Source organism: Oncorhynchus gorbuscha, linkage group LG18 (genome assembly GCF_021184085.1).
Source record: "Oncorhynchus gorbuscha isolate QuinsamMale2020 ecotype Even-year linkage group LG18, OgorEven_v1.0, whole genome shotgun sequence".
Classification (NCBI taxonomy): domain Eukaryota; kingdom Metazoa; phylum Chordata; class Actinopteri; order Salmoniformes; family Salmonidae; genus Oncorhynchus; species Oncorhynchus gorbuscha.
Window position 1 is genome coordinate 51961229 of NC_060190.1, and position 15461 is coordinate 51976689.

General features: G+C 42.8%; 1 protein-coding gene across 1 annotated transcript; it reads left to right on the forward strand.

Moving 5' to 3' along the window:
* The first annotated feature begins 222 nt into the window (after window positions 1-222).
* LOC124003362 (ERBB receptor feedback inhibitor 1-like) lies at window positions 223-11317 on the forward strand. The gene is given in 6 exon segments (XM_046311542.1): window positions 223-458; window positions 1603-1735; window positions 6613-6812; window positions 7452-7534; window positions 8193-8962; window positions 8964-11317. Coding segments are annotated over 4 exon segments (1383 nt in total). The 5' UTR covers window positions 223-458; window positions 1603-1735; window positions 6613-6660; the 3' UTR covers window positions 9342-11317.
* The last annotated feature ends 4144 nt before the right edge of the window (window positions 11318-15461 follow it).

Consider the following 15461-nt stretch of genomic DNA (forward strand, 5'->3'; position numbering starts at 1 on the left):
ATGTCTTACTCATTGTTAGGAAAAAGTTTGGCCCAAATAGGATGTTGGGTACTATAATTATTTAATTATATGACTCATATACATTTGGGTGCAATCAAGTAGCTTAATTTCTCAGAGATCAAATTCAATTTCAACCAACTAATGCTTCCGGAATGCTTATCTTATCTGTTTCTAACTACAAGAACATTTTCAGAACAATCTGAAATGGTGGGTGTACTGGTTTGCTGAAATCGACATGGAACGACCCTGTGCCTACCTCCTTATCTCCACTTGAGACATCCGTATTACCTAAACCTACTCCTCCTCTCTACTTCTCTCTGTCTCCCCTCAGCTTTGTGTGTGAGAGTTTTACATTCATTTTGTCTTTGTTCCACTGTGTCTAGCTGGAAACGATAAAGCACAGCTACAAACAGAGTGTTGATAGAGTCCATGGTACATCCAGAATAAGACTGACAGAGGTATGTGTATGTGTGTGTTGTATTCTCTGTGCTATGCAGTTGTGTTCAGACAGGTTAAGATTCAGTCTGGGTCCTCAAACAACCTCTGTCTGCCCAGGGACTGCCAGGGATCAGCCAGTGTGGCGTCACACAAAGCCATGAGCACAGAATAGCTCATTTAATCCCTATCTGTGTTGCTAACAAAAATGATCCTTATCTTCATTCTGTAATGCAAAATGCAATTTAGCCAACTTATACCGTACAATATGTATTCCCCTCTCCCGCCACAATTTGTGCTGTATTTATTTGTTTTTGATAAGCACTCTAAACACTTACTCCCAGCATAATCTGTAAAACCTCAGATACTGCAACACACAATACAATGTACAACACTCAAGGAATGTAGATAAAACCGACTTTTGTTATGTCAGATGATAGTGTAGCCCAGGGATTTTCAACTCTTACCCTATGAGGTCCGGAGCCTGCTGGGTTTCTGTTTTACCTGATAATTAATTACACCCACCTGGTGTTCCAGGTCTAATTCCGTCTCTGATTAGAGGGGAACAATGAAAAAATGCACTGGAACTGACTTTGAGGTTCAGAGTTCAGTTTGAAGGCCACTATAGCCTACTGTACAGTAAAGATGTGGCAGGTAGCCTAGTGTTTAGAGTGTTGGACTAGTAACCGAAAGGTTGCAAGCTCGAATCCCTGGACAAGGCAGTTAACCCACTGTTCCTAAGGCCGTCATTGAAAAGAAAAATGTGTTCTTTACTGACTTGTCTAGTTAAATAAAAAATCAATCACACAATTTTTACCAATGTGTACCAACTATTAATTACACAAAATATCTGTAAATGTATAATTCTTAGTGAAGCCTGCAAAACACATATAGCCGCATAAATCACTTTAGGTATGCATATACATTATTCATGTTAAGTGAAACAAAATCTTCATCAGTAGTCGACTGTGCAGGTGTTGTGTGTGCAGGCCGTTAAATGGAAAGCTATGTCTTTAAGAGTTGAGTGAAAGGCGGAGTCAGAGTATATTCTTGTAGCGTGGTGGAGCTTAAAAGAACATCACTCACAACAATAGTATTATTGAGTAGTCTCTCAGAACATAAAGAATAGTTACTGTACCAAATGCGTTGTCCTTTATTTCTCCTCAGTACAATAGCAGACTGAAGCTTGGAAATTGGGCTATACTAACGTCTACGGCAAAACACGGGGAGTAGAACTGTCGCCAGAAGAGGATTCTTAACGTTTCTACGTAACAGCTGAGGAAAACTGCAAGGTTGTAAGGTGAGCTCTAAAAACATATTGGTTTGCAGTGACATGTGTATTTATTTAGTGTGTGTGTGTGTGTGTGTGTGTGTGTGTGTGTGTGTGTGTGTGTGTGTGTGTGTGTGTGTGTGTGTGTGTGTGTGTGTGTGTGTGTGTGTGTGTGTGTGTGTGTGTGTGTGTGTGTGTATACGCGTTGATGACGGCAGCAGTGATTGATGCAATCTCTTATCTCAGCCGGTACATTTTATCATACATTGTATCCCTCCGTTATAATATCTTTATTATACTGCTATGCCTTTTCATACTAAACAATACACTACTATACAATATGTTAATATATTCAAGGTTGGAACAACTTGTTCTCCATGTACAGCTAAAATTAGGTCTGCGCTTTTAATTCCAGTATGTGACAGCGATTTTGTTCTTTATAGAGACCAAATCAGTCACATACTCGAATTAAGTGTAGAACCCATGTCATGTAAATGTAAATACAATACCGATATATAACTGTATTGATTTGAGGTGAAAAGTTGATAGTTCCATATCGGTATATTATTTGACGATATATATCGCAATATTATTTTTTACATTACATTTAAGTCATTTAGCAGACGCTCTTATCCAGAGCGACGATATTACTGTTATTTTTGCACCAAAACTGCAGTATTTTTTTTTCTTTAGCTTGCTCTCCATATTTTAAAAACGTTGAGCCAATATGTTTTCAGCACTTTTATATCCATGACGGATCAAAACTCGTTTTCTCATGGCTCTCTTGTCCATGTGCAGCAGACATATAGTGAGCAATATGTTTGGAACATCGAATCGCAATAAAATCACAGTATGGAATAGAATTCATACAGAATCGCGAAACCAATAAAATCACTATACCTATCACATCGGCAGCTAAGTATCACGATAATATTGTATCCCCGGGCTTACTGACGATGTCAAGAATCAAGAAGTGATGGATCCTTATTTCATCAGTTACTTGAAATTGGGAAAAACGTATATTATGGAGTGAGCCACATACTTGGAAACTCGAACAATCAATCCTGTAAAGCAAGGGGGTGTGTGCACTGTTTGCCTGCAGCACAGGTAGAGCGGGTATGGTTGCTCGGGAAACCGCTGCATAGGTGTCGTAAGTGGGGTGTGAACCTGTTCTTTCTATGTTTTTCTGTGCCTAATGTCGCTGTGTATAGTAAGGTTATGTCCCGAAATGTCACCATATAAGGCTGTGGCCGAAAGTAGTGCACTGTAGGGAAAATGTCTGATTTATCAGATGTGCACAAATTTCTCATGTTAGTGTGTAGCATACATGGTGTGTAAAACCATACCTCTTGGCCTGGAATGACTGTGCTGTGCTCGAATAGGCCTGTGCATTACTCTTTTGATAGTGCGCTATGGATGTCAAATAGAGATGGTCATCATCATCACAAGTGTTTGTACCACACCGCTTGTCTTCCCACAACAACAAAAAATCCTCTGCTCTTTGAAATAATTTGCCTGCAATGTTCCCATTCATTATTTTTCCATGACTACTAGATTTGTTTAATCCTGGTGTTGCCTCTAAATACACTAGTAAACTGTGATCAAACACACATCCTTAAGTGGAGTGCAGGGCTGAAAAAGGTTGGTATAAAATAAATGGACGGCTGTGCTCCACCACGTACCTTTATTCACAAACAAACAACGTTGAAGTGATCTGACGAAGGTTCTTGCAGGACCCAAACTCTTTATTTTTGTGAATAAAGGTACATGGTGAAGCTCATGAATGTGTGGGCTCTTTATTTTATGCCTCTAAATAAATTAAATGTAAACTATGGTTAATCAGTGCCAGGATGAACTATTTTTGCACCTGTTGCCAGAGGAAGAGCGTGCCTCTCAGCGTTCATTATCAAGGATCAAGTTGCGTACTATCCCCCCCGAACTGAATCCTGGGCAAGGGATGGGAGAGATGCCATGTTGGGCAATTTGGCCTGTGCTGATGTCCTGGGCTGTTCCAGAGCTTTGTTTCCGAATGACCAGCTGTCTGGGCAGCGCATCAATCTGTCCTTTCTCTAGAACTGCTGAGTTCTTAAAAGATCATGGATGTGTTCTTACTACTTGATGATGGATGGTTGACGATAGATAGATATTGTTCTGGCCATAAATGTATTGTACATGCAAACCACAACACGCATTGACTGAACTATTCCTCCATATGATCAGCTGTAAATGGCATAGACTTCTTTGAAGTTATGGTCTCCATCAATTGAGCAGAGATGACCCTAAATCACCCAGATTAGGTCTAGCCACTCTACCCAAAGGAAGTCAGTGGCTGTTGTGTGATGCACTCATTCCCCTCTCTTTCTGGTCACAGGTTCCTAATTAAAGGCCATGTCCCCAGAATAAGTTTATGGTCTGTATGTAGGGCAGCCCAGCCCCCAAAGTGACTCCTTTTATCAACACTCTATGCAGGTTTTATTGTCTTCTCAGGAATTCAGCATTTTCTGTGTTGATCTTGCCAACCCCCATTTTCACACCTCTGAGACACAGAGGTTCTGTTGTCCGATTGGAGGATAACTTTAAAGTAATACTATTGGTCAACAGCAGATTTTGAATCCAAACAACTCAGATGCTTATAAAATGGTATTCGATTAATTGTTCTTCCTCTTATGTTCCTGACTTGCTGTGGTGAGATACTTGCACTCTATCTCTCCCTCTCATGAGCTATGGGCCATGACACACACCATGGTTTCTTTGTTTCTCTCTCTGACCACGCTCTCTCTCTAACCATGCTTAGAATAAGTAAGGGATAAATGCCAATGTCCTGTACATTACCTTGGAAATAATGTACAATGCAAAGGAGTTCATTTTTCCAAGGCAATGCACAGAATGGTGGTGTTTATACCACAGTTGCCAAAGAAAGCACTCATTTACCAGTAGGAATATCTTTTTCGTTGATATTTTCATAGGCAAATTCATACTTTCTCATCTTTTGGTTGCTTGAGATGCAACCCAGTCGTTGGTTCGACGAATTTGATATTGATGGATGCGACCCAGTTCTTTGTTCTGTTGACATGGCAATGTTCTTATTCCTTGCTTGCTGTTAGCTAACCAACTAGTTACGGCTATACAGTCCCAACCTCTGCAGCCAGAATAACTGCACAGTTTATTCCGATGCGTTTGTTTAAGCTGTTCAGCCCGTTTATCCCACGGTTGCCAAAGAAAACAATACTATTATCGCATTTACCGGTAGAAATAAAACATATTTTAATTTATATAAGCAAATTCATACTTTATCATCTTTTGGTTGCCAGTCGTTCGTTCTTTATGTTCCATTGACATGCTCGCTGGCAACGTTCTTATTCTTTGCTTGCTAGCTGACAAACTAGCCAGCCAGCTAGCTACGGCTAACACAGTCATGAACTCTGCAGCCAGAAGCTAGCTAAATAGTTTGTTTCTAGCAAACCTACCAATATAATAAGCGAACGAAAAAATCAAAGTTGCTGAAAACAGCTGGTCAAACTAGGAACGTGGGAGTATTTTACAGCATAGTGCCACTTGCGCCATGACAGCAACAGTAGGGACCAGAGAAATTCATGTTCACCAAGTTAGGTCATCAGATGCTCCAAAAATGTCTCTGCACTAATAAATGCTAGCTAGCTGCATTTCTTTCCTCGTTAGACTTGCGTTTCAAATGGATCCAATTTCAGTTTGTGTGGTTGTTCGTTTAGCTTTCTGTAACTTTGTAGCAAGTACAGTCTGCATGTATAGGTGTTTATTGCGTCATGATTGCAAGGTGTCACAACTGTGCCGTTTAACTGGTCCATTCTAGAATGCCCTTCTAACAATCAGAAACGAGTATTCAACAATGCTGTGGTATAATGCGTTGTAACGCTTGTTAATGCTTTATAACTTAAGCTTTATGGCTTTTATGTGAATACATTCATTTTACTAAATAAATAACTTTTATTTAGAATTCCATTCTCAGACATTTCTTCATTGCCTATTACTGTAACTCTTGTATATTGCTAATTATCTTAATGGAGTCCGATAAACATTTTAATAGGCAAATTGCTTAATCTTATTCAAATCACATGTGAGGTATATACAATGTATAATATCATACTTATCAAATATTACTGCCCACTACACAGACCTAAAACATCAATGTGTGGTGAAGGAATGACAGTTACTGGCCATTTCTCGTCTGACCCTGGGATGAATGTTCTCCTGAAGACTGAATACATTGGAACATTTAGCTAATAATGTGCTGGTGTTATTTGTTTACACTTTGTTCTGCATATATGACTTGATTTCCTCCCTCTGAACCTTGCTTGCATTGTTTAGTCAGCCCTGATACACATTTGACATGACTCGAACATCCAGGTCATCTGACATGGGGAGTGCTTGCAACACCAGGCATATCTCTGGTTACAGGAACAGTCTAATTTAAAAGAGATCTCTTGCAGTCAGAGCTACCTGTCTGACTCAATCAACACTGCTGTTGTAAAAAGACACTGTCATTGGTTTGGTTAAAAAATCAGCCATGATGTTGGGGGGGGGGCCCAGATAGCATATTATGGCAAAATGTGTACAATAGCAGAAAATTTGCTTTAAAATGTCAAATCAGCCTCATGGAATAGTGTGAACAATAACACGAGATGGTATAAAACAGCACATGTTTTGCTTTTAAACTGGATTTCCTTTTTTCTGATACTTGGAGAAAGCTTTTAACTAGAGATGTTGTGATATTGATTGTAAAATACAACCGCAGAGGATTGTGTCTCATGTTGGTGGAAATGTGTCAATGAACATAATAAAGAGGATATCTAATTGTGCTTTTATTACCAGGTCCTGCCTTGGGCCCCCTTCACTTTCACTCATGTTCCTGTCTCTTGTCTGTGTTACAGGTCCAGCAGTAGCTGCCTGCTGGGCGAGCCGAGTGTTTCCTGGCTTTGATGCGACCCGATTGTGCCTGGAGCATGTGCACAGCGGGCCTGACTGCCCAGGAGATCTGTTTACCTGCAGACAGCCCCTTCCTGCGGACCAGTCACTGTCTCAGCATGGCTGAAGCCAAGCCCTCATGGAGCCACCGCCATGAGCTGGACAAGTAAGTCCCCATGTGAGTCCTCGATTACAAGAAGAACATGGTTTATTAGTTCATAGATGCCTTAAAGAAGTCAATAGAACTCAACCAAAACATTGGAATTGCCATGGAAAAGGGATGTTGGGAAAGATCCCAAATCTACATTTAGGCTTTTGTTTGTAGTGTAGTATTTCACACTACGTTGAAGTAAACATCAGGGTATAATACTTGTTTGAATGTTACTAAACCCCAACACATGTTCATGTCATCTTCACCAATCACCTGCATTACCCTTAGAAACGATTTTGACTACCACCACCAATTTCTGTATGCTAACCAGCTTTACAAACGGGAGTTAGCATTTAGCAGTCACTTCTTCTAAACCTGAAAAGGGACAACTTCTAAATGTTATGCAGTGAAACAGGCAAATATATCAAAATTGGACTTTAGTAACATTGTGGACCTATTACAACACGAATATCCACTTTGTTAGGTCAGATTTGTCAAATGTGCGCCAATCTGGTCAATAAAGCGGTCTGTGTTCCCTTAACCACATCTATATTTTACTAAGTGTATTCCTGCAGGGATTGTTGGAATTGCTATAACTACATGTACAGTATCTGGGACAATTACTAAACTATGTGCATCATACATTTTTTACAGCTTGTACTTCAGTATGGATCCAGCACCAACAGAATACAACTTTCGATTTCAGCAGCAGGTGCCACCATCGCTCAATTCAGAGAGTAAGTACTGGACCCAGCCACTGTAGATTCTATTTCTATGTTACCAACCACCACTTACACCCACAATCCTTCATTTTGCCCTCAGCCTTATACACAGCCTTACAAGGAAGGATTTAATACCATGTCTCTGAGCCAACTGGTTGCTGTTTACTGGGAGGTTCTTGTTTCTATAAGAATAGAGAGTCAGAATGCTGGCTTCCCAGGATCTGCTTGAAGTATATCCTGGGGAATGTTTAACCAACCAATCAATCATACTGTATATTATGTACATACTACTTATGCTAGTTGTTATTACTCTTTTCTTCTACCTTTTATTACTACTTGTTCTTTTATTACTTTTGTATTTGGCATTTGATTCTTGACTGATGTTATTGTACTGCATTGTTGAGGAGCGTTAGCAAGTAAGTATTTCACTGTACCGTGTGCATGTGACCAATAGACTTTGATTTGAACAAAATGATGAGAGGAGAGGCGCTTTCAAGTAATTAAGGTGTGTGTCTCTCTGACCTCCACACTTCCAGGAACCTTTTACCTAGGGACCCTGCTAGGAGCCTGGCTGAAGTGAATTAGTGGTGCACTATGGTTGTAACTTTCCCTGGTAGTTACAAAATGCCAATATTTTGATTGAATTGCTTTTCTAACCACCTTCTCCCTGCAGGACAGAAACATAGCCCCGGTGCACAGTGGTTACCCCCAAAGAAATCCCGTCCCACTCATCTGTCCCTGTCATCCGGCACTGAGCCCTCCACCCCTAGCCCTGCTGAGGATGACCAGGTGGTCCCTTCTTTCCAGAGGTTGTCTGTGTACGAACACTGCAGTCCCCCACACACACCTAGCAGGGGGGCCAAACCCCTGCCTCCTCTCCCTGGGCGGGCAGACCTTTCCCCTGACCAGGCCATGGACAATGAGGTGGAGTTCTTCACCAGTTCAGATGACCGACGCTGCTTGGTGCCTGAGCAGTGTCACCCCAAACCCTCTGCCTTTCGCTACGGAGCCCCCAGCCGCAGGAGCTTCAGGGGCTGTGGGCAGATTAATTATGCCTACTTTGAGGGACCTGCGGGGCAGCAAAGACAACAGGAACAGAAGGAGCTGCAGCGGGTACAGGAACAACAGCGGCAACAGCACGAGCAGCAGGAACAGCAACAGAGGTTGGAGCAGGAGGTGCGGGAGCAAGCAGAGCAGCAGCCAGTGTGTCCCAGACAGCAGGACCGAGCCCAGAGGAAGCTGCGGCGCTCTCACTCTGGCCCTGCTGGCTCCTTCAACAAGCCCACGTCGCTGCGCCTGCCCTGTCACCACCGCCACACTCAGGGCATGGGCAAACCAATGGTGCCCCCCCGCGTGCCCATCCCCCCACGGCCCATCAAGACTGCAGACTACCGCCGCTGGTCAGCCGAGGTGTCCTCTGGGGCATATAGTGACGAGGACAAGCCCCCCCAAGGTGCCCCCCAGGGACCCTTTGTTGTCTCAAGGCAGCTCCCGTACCCCCAGCCCCAAGAGCCTCCCCTCGTACCTTAACGGTGTTATGCCCCCCACACAGAGCTTTGCCCCAGACCCTAAGTACGTGAGCTGGGGTTTACAGAGGCAGAACAGTGAGGGGTCTCCCTGCATCCTGCCTGTCATGGAGAACGGCAGGAAGGCCAGCACCACACACTACTTCCTGCTCCCACAGAGGCCGGCCAACCTGGACAAACCTTACCCGGAGAAGATACTCCAGGATGTGGACTGCCCGGCAGGTCGCAGTAGGGGTGCTTCAGACCCAGAATGGGATTGTCAGACCAAGAGGAAAGTACAGGTGGATATAGTTTGACCCGGAGGAGACAAGTTAGGGAAGGACTCCAGTGGACACGTGCAATCAACCACTGGGGACACAGTGCCTCAGGATGCTGAGGCCTTCAAACACTTACTGCTGCTTTAACACTGACGACTTCGGTAGTTTTTACCTTGCTATTCGAAAAACGTATGGGTATTTGACGTACCATTTACAGTTACTGGGACTTTAGGAACTGCAACTACAACAAAGATGCATGATCTAAATGTGTTCTCTAACTATTGAGTGTGTGGGTAATATGTAACAATTTTGAGTTATTTTTTTATATGATTGAATATTTTAGTACATTGAGTATATGTAAATGTTTTTCTGATGGTGGTGCAGTTAGCGTATAAGCTGCCTCAAGTTCTCAATGGTGTGTGTGTGTGTGTGTGTCACTTGTATAGGATGTTTTGTGAGTTGTATGTTGTGTTTTTGATATTGCTTTTGTGTCTCAGAACTTGGGGACAAAGGGTCAGTAAAGCAATCATCTCCTATTGCATATATGAAGTCTAAAGAAGAGGCCAATGTATTGAAACACTTTATGAAGGATTCTCCACCCACATCCCCATTTTAACTCCTATTATGTATAAGCATGAATATAGGAATGCACATATGTTTCCTGCCTTGTTGATATTTCAGTCTTACTCAGGCCACTATGTTTATGAATGGAAGTGTATTTCTGTGTTTCCCTCACTGGATGTACACTCTGTACCAGTGGGAGAGTGGAATAATGGTATGCCTGTCTCCAGTGGAATGTCTAGTGCAGTTTGTACTTTGTGTTAGGCGTGTGTGTGTGTGGTGCAACTGTGTTCGTGTTTTCCCTGCTGATTTTGTGACTTTTCTACCATATCGTAGAAAACTAGGTTAACAATATTTGTTACTGTTCTCTTCCTGTTTTCAACACTACTGCCAAATACACGGTCGTAAAGAGAATCCTCCCTAACCCTTATGCTACTTTCAGTGTCCAGGTTATTTTGTGTTGCACAAAAATGTGCCTGTTGAACATATGTGAATGTATGGTTGTCTTACTGTTTGGGCAGCTCAGTAGCTGGTCAAGCTGGGAGTCATTGTCTGTCACTAATTGTCTTCAATACTACCTCCCAATGACAAATCAATATATACCCAAAAACCTTGTGGAACGTAATCCTAAAATAATTTGAATTGAAACCTCTAAATTAAAACTGAAACATTGCCAAATTTTTCTCAAACGCCCTCAGTGAAAATATGAAATATGATGAAAATCCAAACCACTACTTCACTTACTATAGTCCATTTACCATATTTTCAGAATTATAAACCGAATGACCGGACCTTTCATTTGACATTATTTTGACTACACCAAGTGATCGTGGATCCCAGAGACGTTGGGCTCACCTGATAACATAGACATATTATGCTTGACTGTGGGGCTTACCTACCTGAAACGGACTTTCCTGTTCTGCTAATGCATTCCTGCCTGACATGATTGCAGTGGGTGTGGTCCAGAGACTTTGGCTGCTGGCGGCCAGGAAATGATATGGATTTTATTGTAATAGATTATTCAAGAATCATAATGATGACATAGTGAATTTAGCAAGTGCATCGAAGTAACCCTGGATATAAATCATGGTGGTCGAATTGGATAGCAGATTAGCTCTACAGTCAAATGGTCACTTAAGTACATTTTCCCTCAAAGGGAAAACAAACCTAGTAGAGGCCGTGTCGTTTTATATTTAATGTATAATACATTGTTTACATTGTACACTGATAGGTTATTTAATCTTAACCTATTCCCATGTCTTATCGGAAACAATGAAATCAAATGAAGACTAGTCCATCGAGAATAATTGACATTATCTGCTGTGGTGAAACAAATGCACTGGGAGTAAAGAACATGATGCTGTGTTTATTTAACATAAATACACTAGTCATTATGAATATTTGATCAATGTATCGGTCTTTTAAAGGGAAAAATAAAATGACTTATTTATGAATCGGCCTTTGTTCTGTACTCTGTTTGTTGAATGGTGTGAGATGAACTCTGATTCAGCTGTTTGGCCTGTTTTATCACCCCCACCCACACCCTCATGCAGTGCCTCATTACAGCTGGCTGCAGTCCAAACACACAGCAGAGCGACTTATTCCGACAGACAGGTATACATTACCTTCCCCTTCCTGGTTGTAAGTATGACTCGCTACCTGTTGAGCAACTCAGAGGCCAGGTTACCTGGTTCCTCAGGTCTTCAGTGCTTCATGTCGCCTTGTTTCACTGAGTCCATAGCTTGAATGATGATTGGAAAAGTTATATTCTTATTTGAAAAAATTGTCAGTGCAGTTACTCATTTTTATAGCACAGGACAGCTATGCACACAGAGCAGGACTGAAATCATTAGCCAAATCCAGTATAGGGTGTGGTCACCTGCTCAACATTATTCTTATACAGTACATTGGTTATTGTCTCTGGAAAGGGTAGCTCATAAATGACCATTCCTTTTTAGCTGTAAGCATATAGTATGATGGTCTATTGACGGTGATGGTGCTGTATCCTCTGAGAGGAACCAAAGGCAGCAGTGTGATCTAGGCCACCTGCCAGCTCTTTCACCTGGCTCTCGCTCAGGTGAGCTGCTAGGCAACAGCATGGACGGTGGCCATGGCAACAGATGGTGACAAGGGTTATCTATTTAAATGGTGGTCCCAAATGGGGACAGTAAAGCGCAAGTACACAAAATCAAGACGAAGCAAAGAGCAATAATGAGTCTGGTCTGTGCGACGCATTTGTGAATTCATGCAAGAAAAACTTACATTAACCACAAGAAACATCCCGCAAACAGAAACACGACAGGAACATGCACACAGGGGATGCACATTTCAGTGTTCATTGTCTTAACCATGTTCAACCTCAAGGCTGACAAAGTGTGAGATTTACCCAATGGAACAATCTCCCTCTTTTTATGGCTGCTCTTATTAAAATAATAAATATATATAACTTTTGTGCTTTCGCCTGCAGATGTCTGTGACAAATATTTCAGTGTAGTTGCAATGTCTGAATGTCCTCTAATAAGTCTGCAGCAATATTATAAATGTCTTGTTATAGTCTGTGGTAGAGACAGCATTATGGCTGTTTTCTATCGATGTGGGGGAGAGGGAGGGGTCAAATAAAACAGAATTGATTTAAAAAGGGTCCATCGAATGTTGTAGTGTTTTAGATACAAAAACTGTCATGTTTGAATCAGACTTTCATCTATGTCTATACAAAACTGTCATGTTTGAATCAGACTGTCATCTATGTCTATACAAAACTCATGTTTGAATCAGCCTTTCATCTATGTCTATACAAAACTGTCATGTTTGAATCAGACTGTCATCTATGTCTATACAAAACTGTCATGTTTGAATCAGCCTATCATCTATGTCTTTACAAAACTGTCATGTTTGAATCAGCCTATCATCTATGTCTTTACAAAACTGTCATGTTTGAATCAGACTGTCATCTATGTCTATACAAAACTGTCATGTTTGAATCAGCCTTTCATCTATGTCTTTACAAAACTGTCATGTTTGAATCAGCCTTTCATCTATGTCTATACAAAACTGTCATGTTTGAATCAGCCTTTCATCTATGTCTATACAAAACTGTCATGTTTGAATCAGACTGTCATCTATGTCTATACAAAACTGTCATGTTTGAATCAGCCTATCATCTATGTCTTTACAAAACTGTCATGTTTGAATCAGCCTATCATCTATGTCTTTACAAAACTGTCATGTTTGAATCAGACTGTCATCTATGTCTATACAAAACTGTCATGTTTGAATCAGCCTTTCATCTATGTCTTTACAAAACTGTCATGTTTGAATCAGCCTTTCATCTATGTCTATACAAAACTGTCATGTTTGAATCAGCCTTTCATCTATGTCTATACAAAACTGTCATGTTTGAATCAGCCTTTCATCTATGTCTATACAAAACTGTCATGTTTGAATCAGACTTTCATCTATGTCTATACAAAACTGTCATGTTTGAATCAGCCTTTCATCTATGTCTATACAAAACTGAAACAACATGATCAAAGGAATAAACCAGATTCAAAGGATAAAAAGGCAGAGTGAAATACCAGCTTGAATAATGGATACAGTATAAGAGCCCAGAGAATATATCACATTGGCAGTACTGGCACAAATGGCACAAAATTCTACCTGTCCCTCTACTTCCAATACTCTGTAGGCTATCAGCCGTAATGCCCAGAGTGAATTAACGGGAAAGGGATACCTGTCCCTCTACTTCCAATACTCTGTAGGCTATCAGCCGTAATGCCCAGAGTGAATTAACGGGAAAGGGATACATTTACATTTACATTTAAGTCATTTAGCAGACGCTCTTATCCAGAGCGACTTACAAATTGGTGCATTCACCTTATGACATCCAGTGGGACAGTCACTTAACAATAGTGCATCTAAAACTTAGGGGGGTGGGGTGAGAGGGATTACTTAACCTATCCTAGGTATTCCTTAAAGAGGTGGGGTTTCAGGTGTCTCCGGAAGGTGGTGATTGACTCCGCTGTCCTGGCGTCGTGAGGGAGTTTGTTCCACCATTGGGGGGCCAGGGCAGCGAACAGTTTTGACTGGGCTGAGCGGGAGCTGTACTTCCTCAGTGGTAGGGAGGCGAGCAGGCCAGAGGTGGATGAACGCAGTGCCCTTGTTTGGGTGTAGGGCCTGATCAGAGCCTGGAGGTACTGAGGTGCCGTTCCCCTCACAGCTCCGTAGGCAAGCACCATGGTCTTGTAGCGGATGCGAGCTTCAACTGGAAGCCAGTGGAGAGAACGGAGGAGCGGGGTGACGTGAGAGAACTTGGGAAGGTTGAACACCAGACGGGCTGCGGCGTTCTGGATGAGTTGAAGGGGTTTAATGGCACAGGCAGGGAGCCCAGCCAACAGCGAGTTGCAGTAATCCAGACGGGAGATGACAAGTGCCTGGATTAGGACCTGCGCCGCTTCCTGTGTGAGGCAGGGTCGTACTCTGCGGATGTTGTAGAGCATGAACCTACAGGAACGGGCCACCGCCTTGATGTTAGTTGAGAACGACAGGGTGTTGTCCAGGATCACGCCAAGGTTCTTGGCGCTCTGGGAGGAGGACACAATGGAGTTGTCGACCGTGATGGCGAGATCATGGAACGGGCAGTCCTTCCCCGGGAGGAAGAGCAGCTCCGTCTTGCCGAGGTTCAGCTTGAGGTGGTGATCCGTCATCCACACTGATATGTCTGCCAGACATGCAGAGATGCGATTCGCCACCTGGTCATCAGAAGGGGGAAAGGAGAAGATTAATTGTGTGTCGTCTGCATAGCAATGATAAGAGAGACCATGTGAGGTTATGACAGAGCCAAGTGACTTGGTGTATAGCGAGAATAGGAGAGGGCCAAGAACAGAGCCCTGGGGGACACCAGTGGTGAGAGCGCGTGGTGAGGAGACAGATTCTCGCCACGCCACCTGGTAGGAGCGACCTGTCAGGTAGGACGCAATCCAAGCGTGGGCCGCGCCGGAGATGCCCAACTCGGAGAGGGTGGAGAGGAGGATCTGATGGTTCACAGTATCGAAGGCAGCCGATAGATCTAGAAGGATGAGAGCAGAGGAGAGAGAGTTAGCTTTAGCAGTGCGGAGCGCCTCCGTGATACAGAGGAGAGCAGTCTCAGTTGAATGACTAGTCTTGAAACCTGACTGATTTGGATCAAGAAGGTCATTCAGAGAGAGATAGCGGGAGAGCTGGCCAAGGACGGCACGTTCAAGAGTTTTGGAGAGAAAAGAAAGAAGGGATACTGGTCTGTAATTGTTGACATCGGAGGGATCGAGTGTAGGTTTTTCAGAAGGGGTGCAACTCTCGCTCTCTTGAAGACGGAAGGGACGTAGCCAACGGTCAGGGATGAGTTGATGAGCGAGGTGAGGTAAGGGAGAAGGTCTCCGGAAATGGTCTGGAGAAGAGAGGAGGGGATAGGGTCAAGCGGGCAGGTTGTTGGGCGGCCGGCCGTCACAAGACGCGAGATTTCATCTGGAGAGAGAGGGGAGAAAGAGGTCAGAGCACAGGGTAGGGCAGTGTGAGCAGAACCAGCGGTGTCGTTTGACTTAGCAAACGAGGATCGGATGTCGT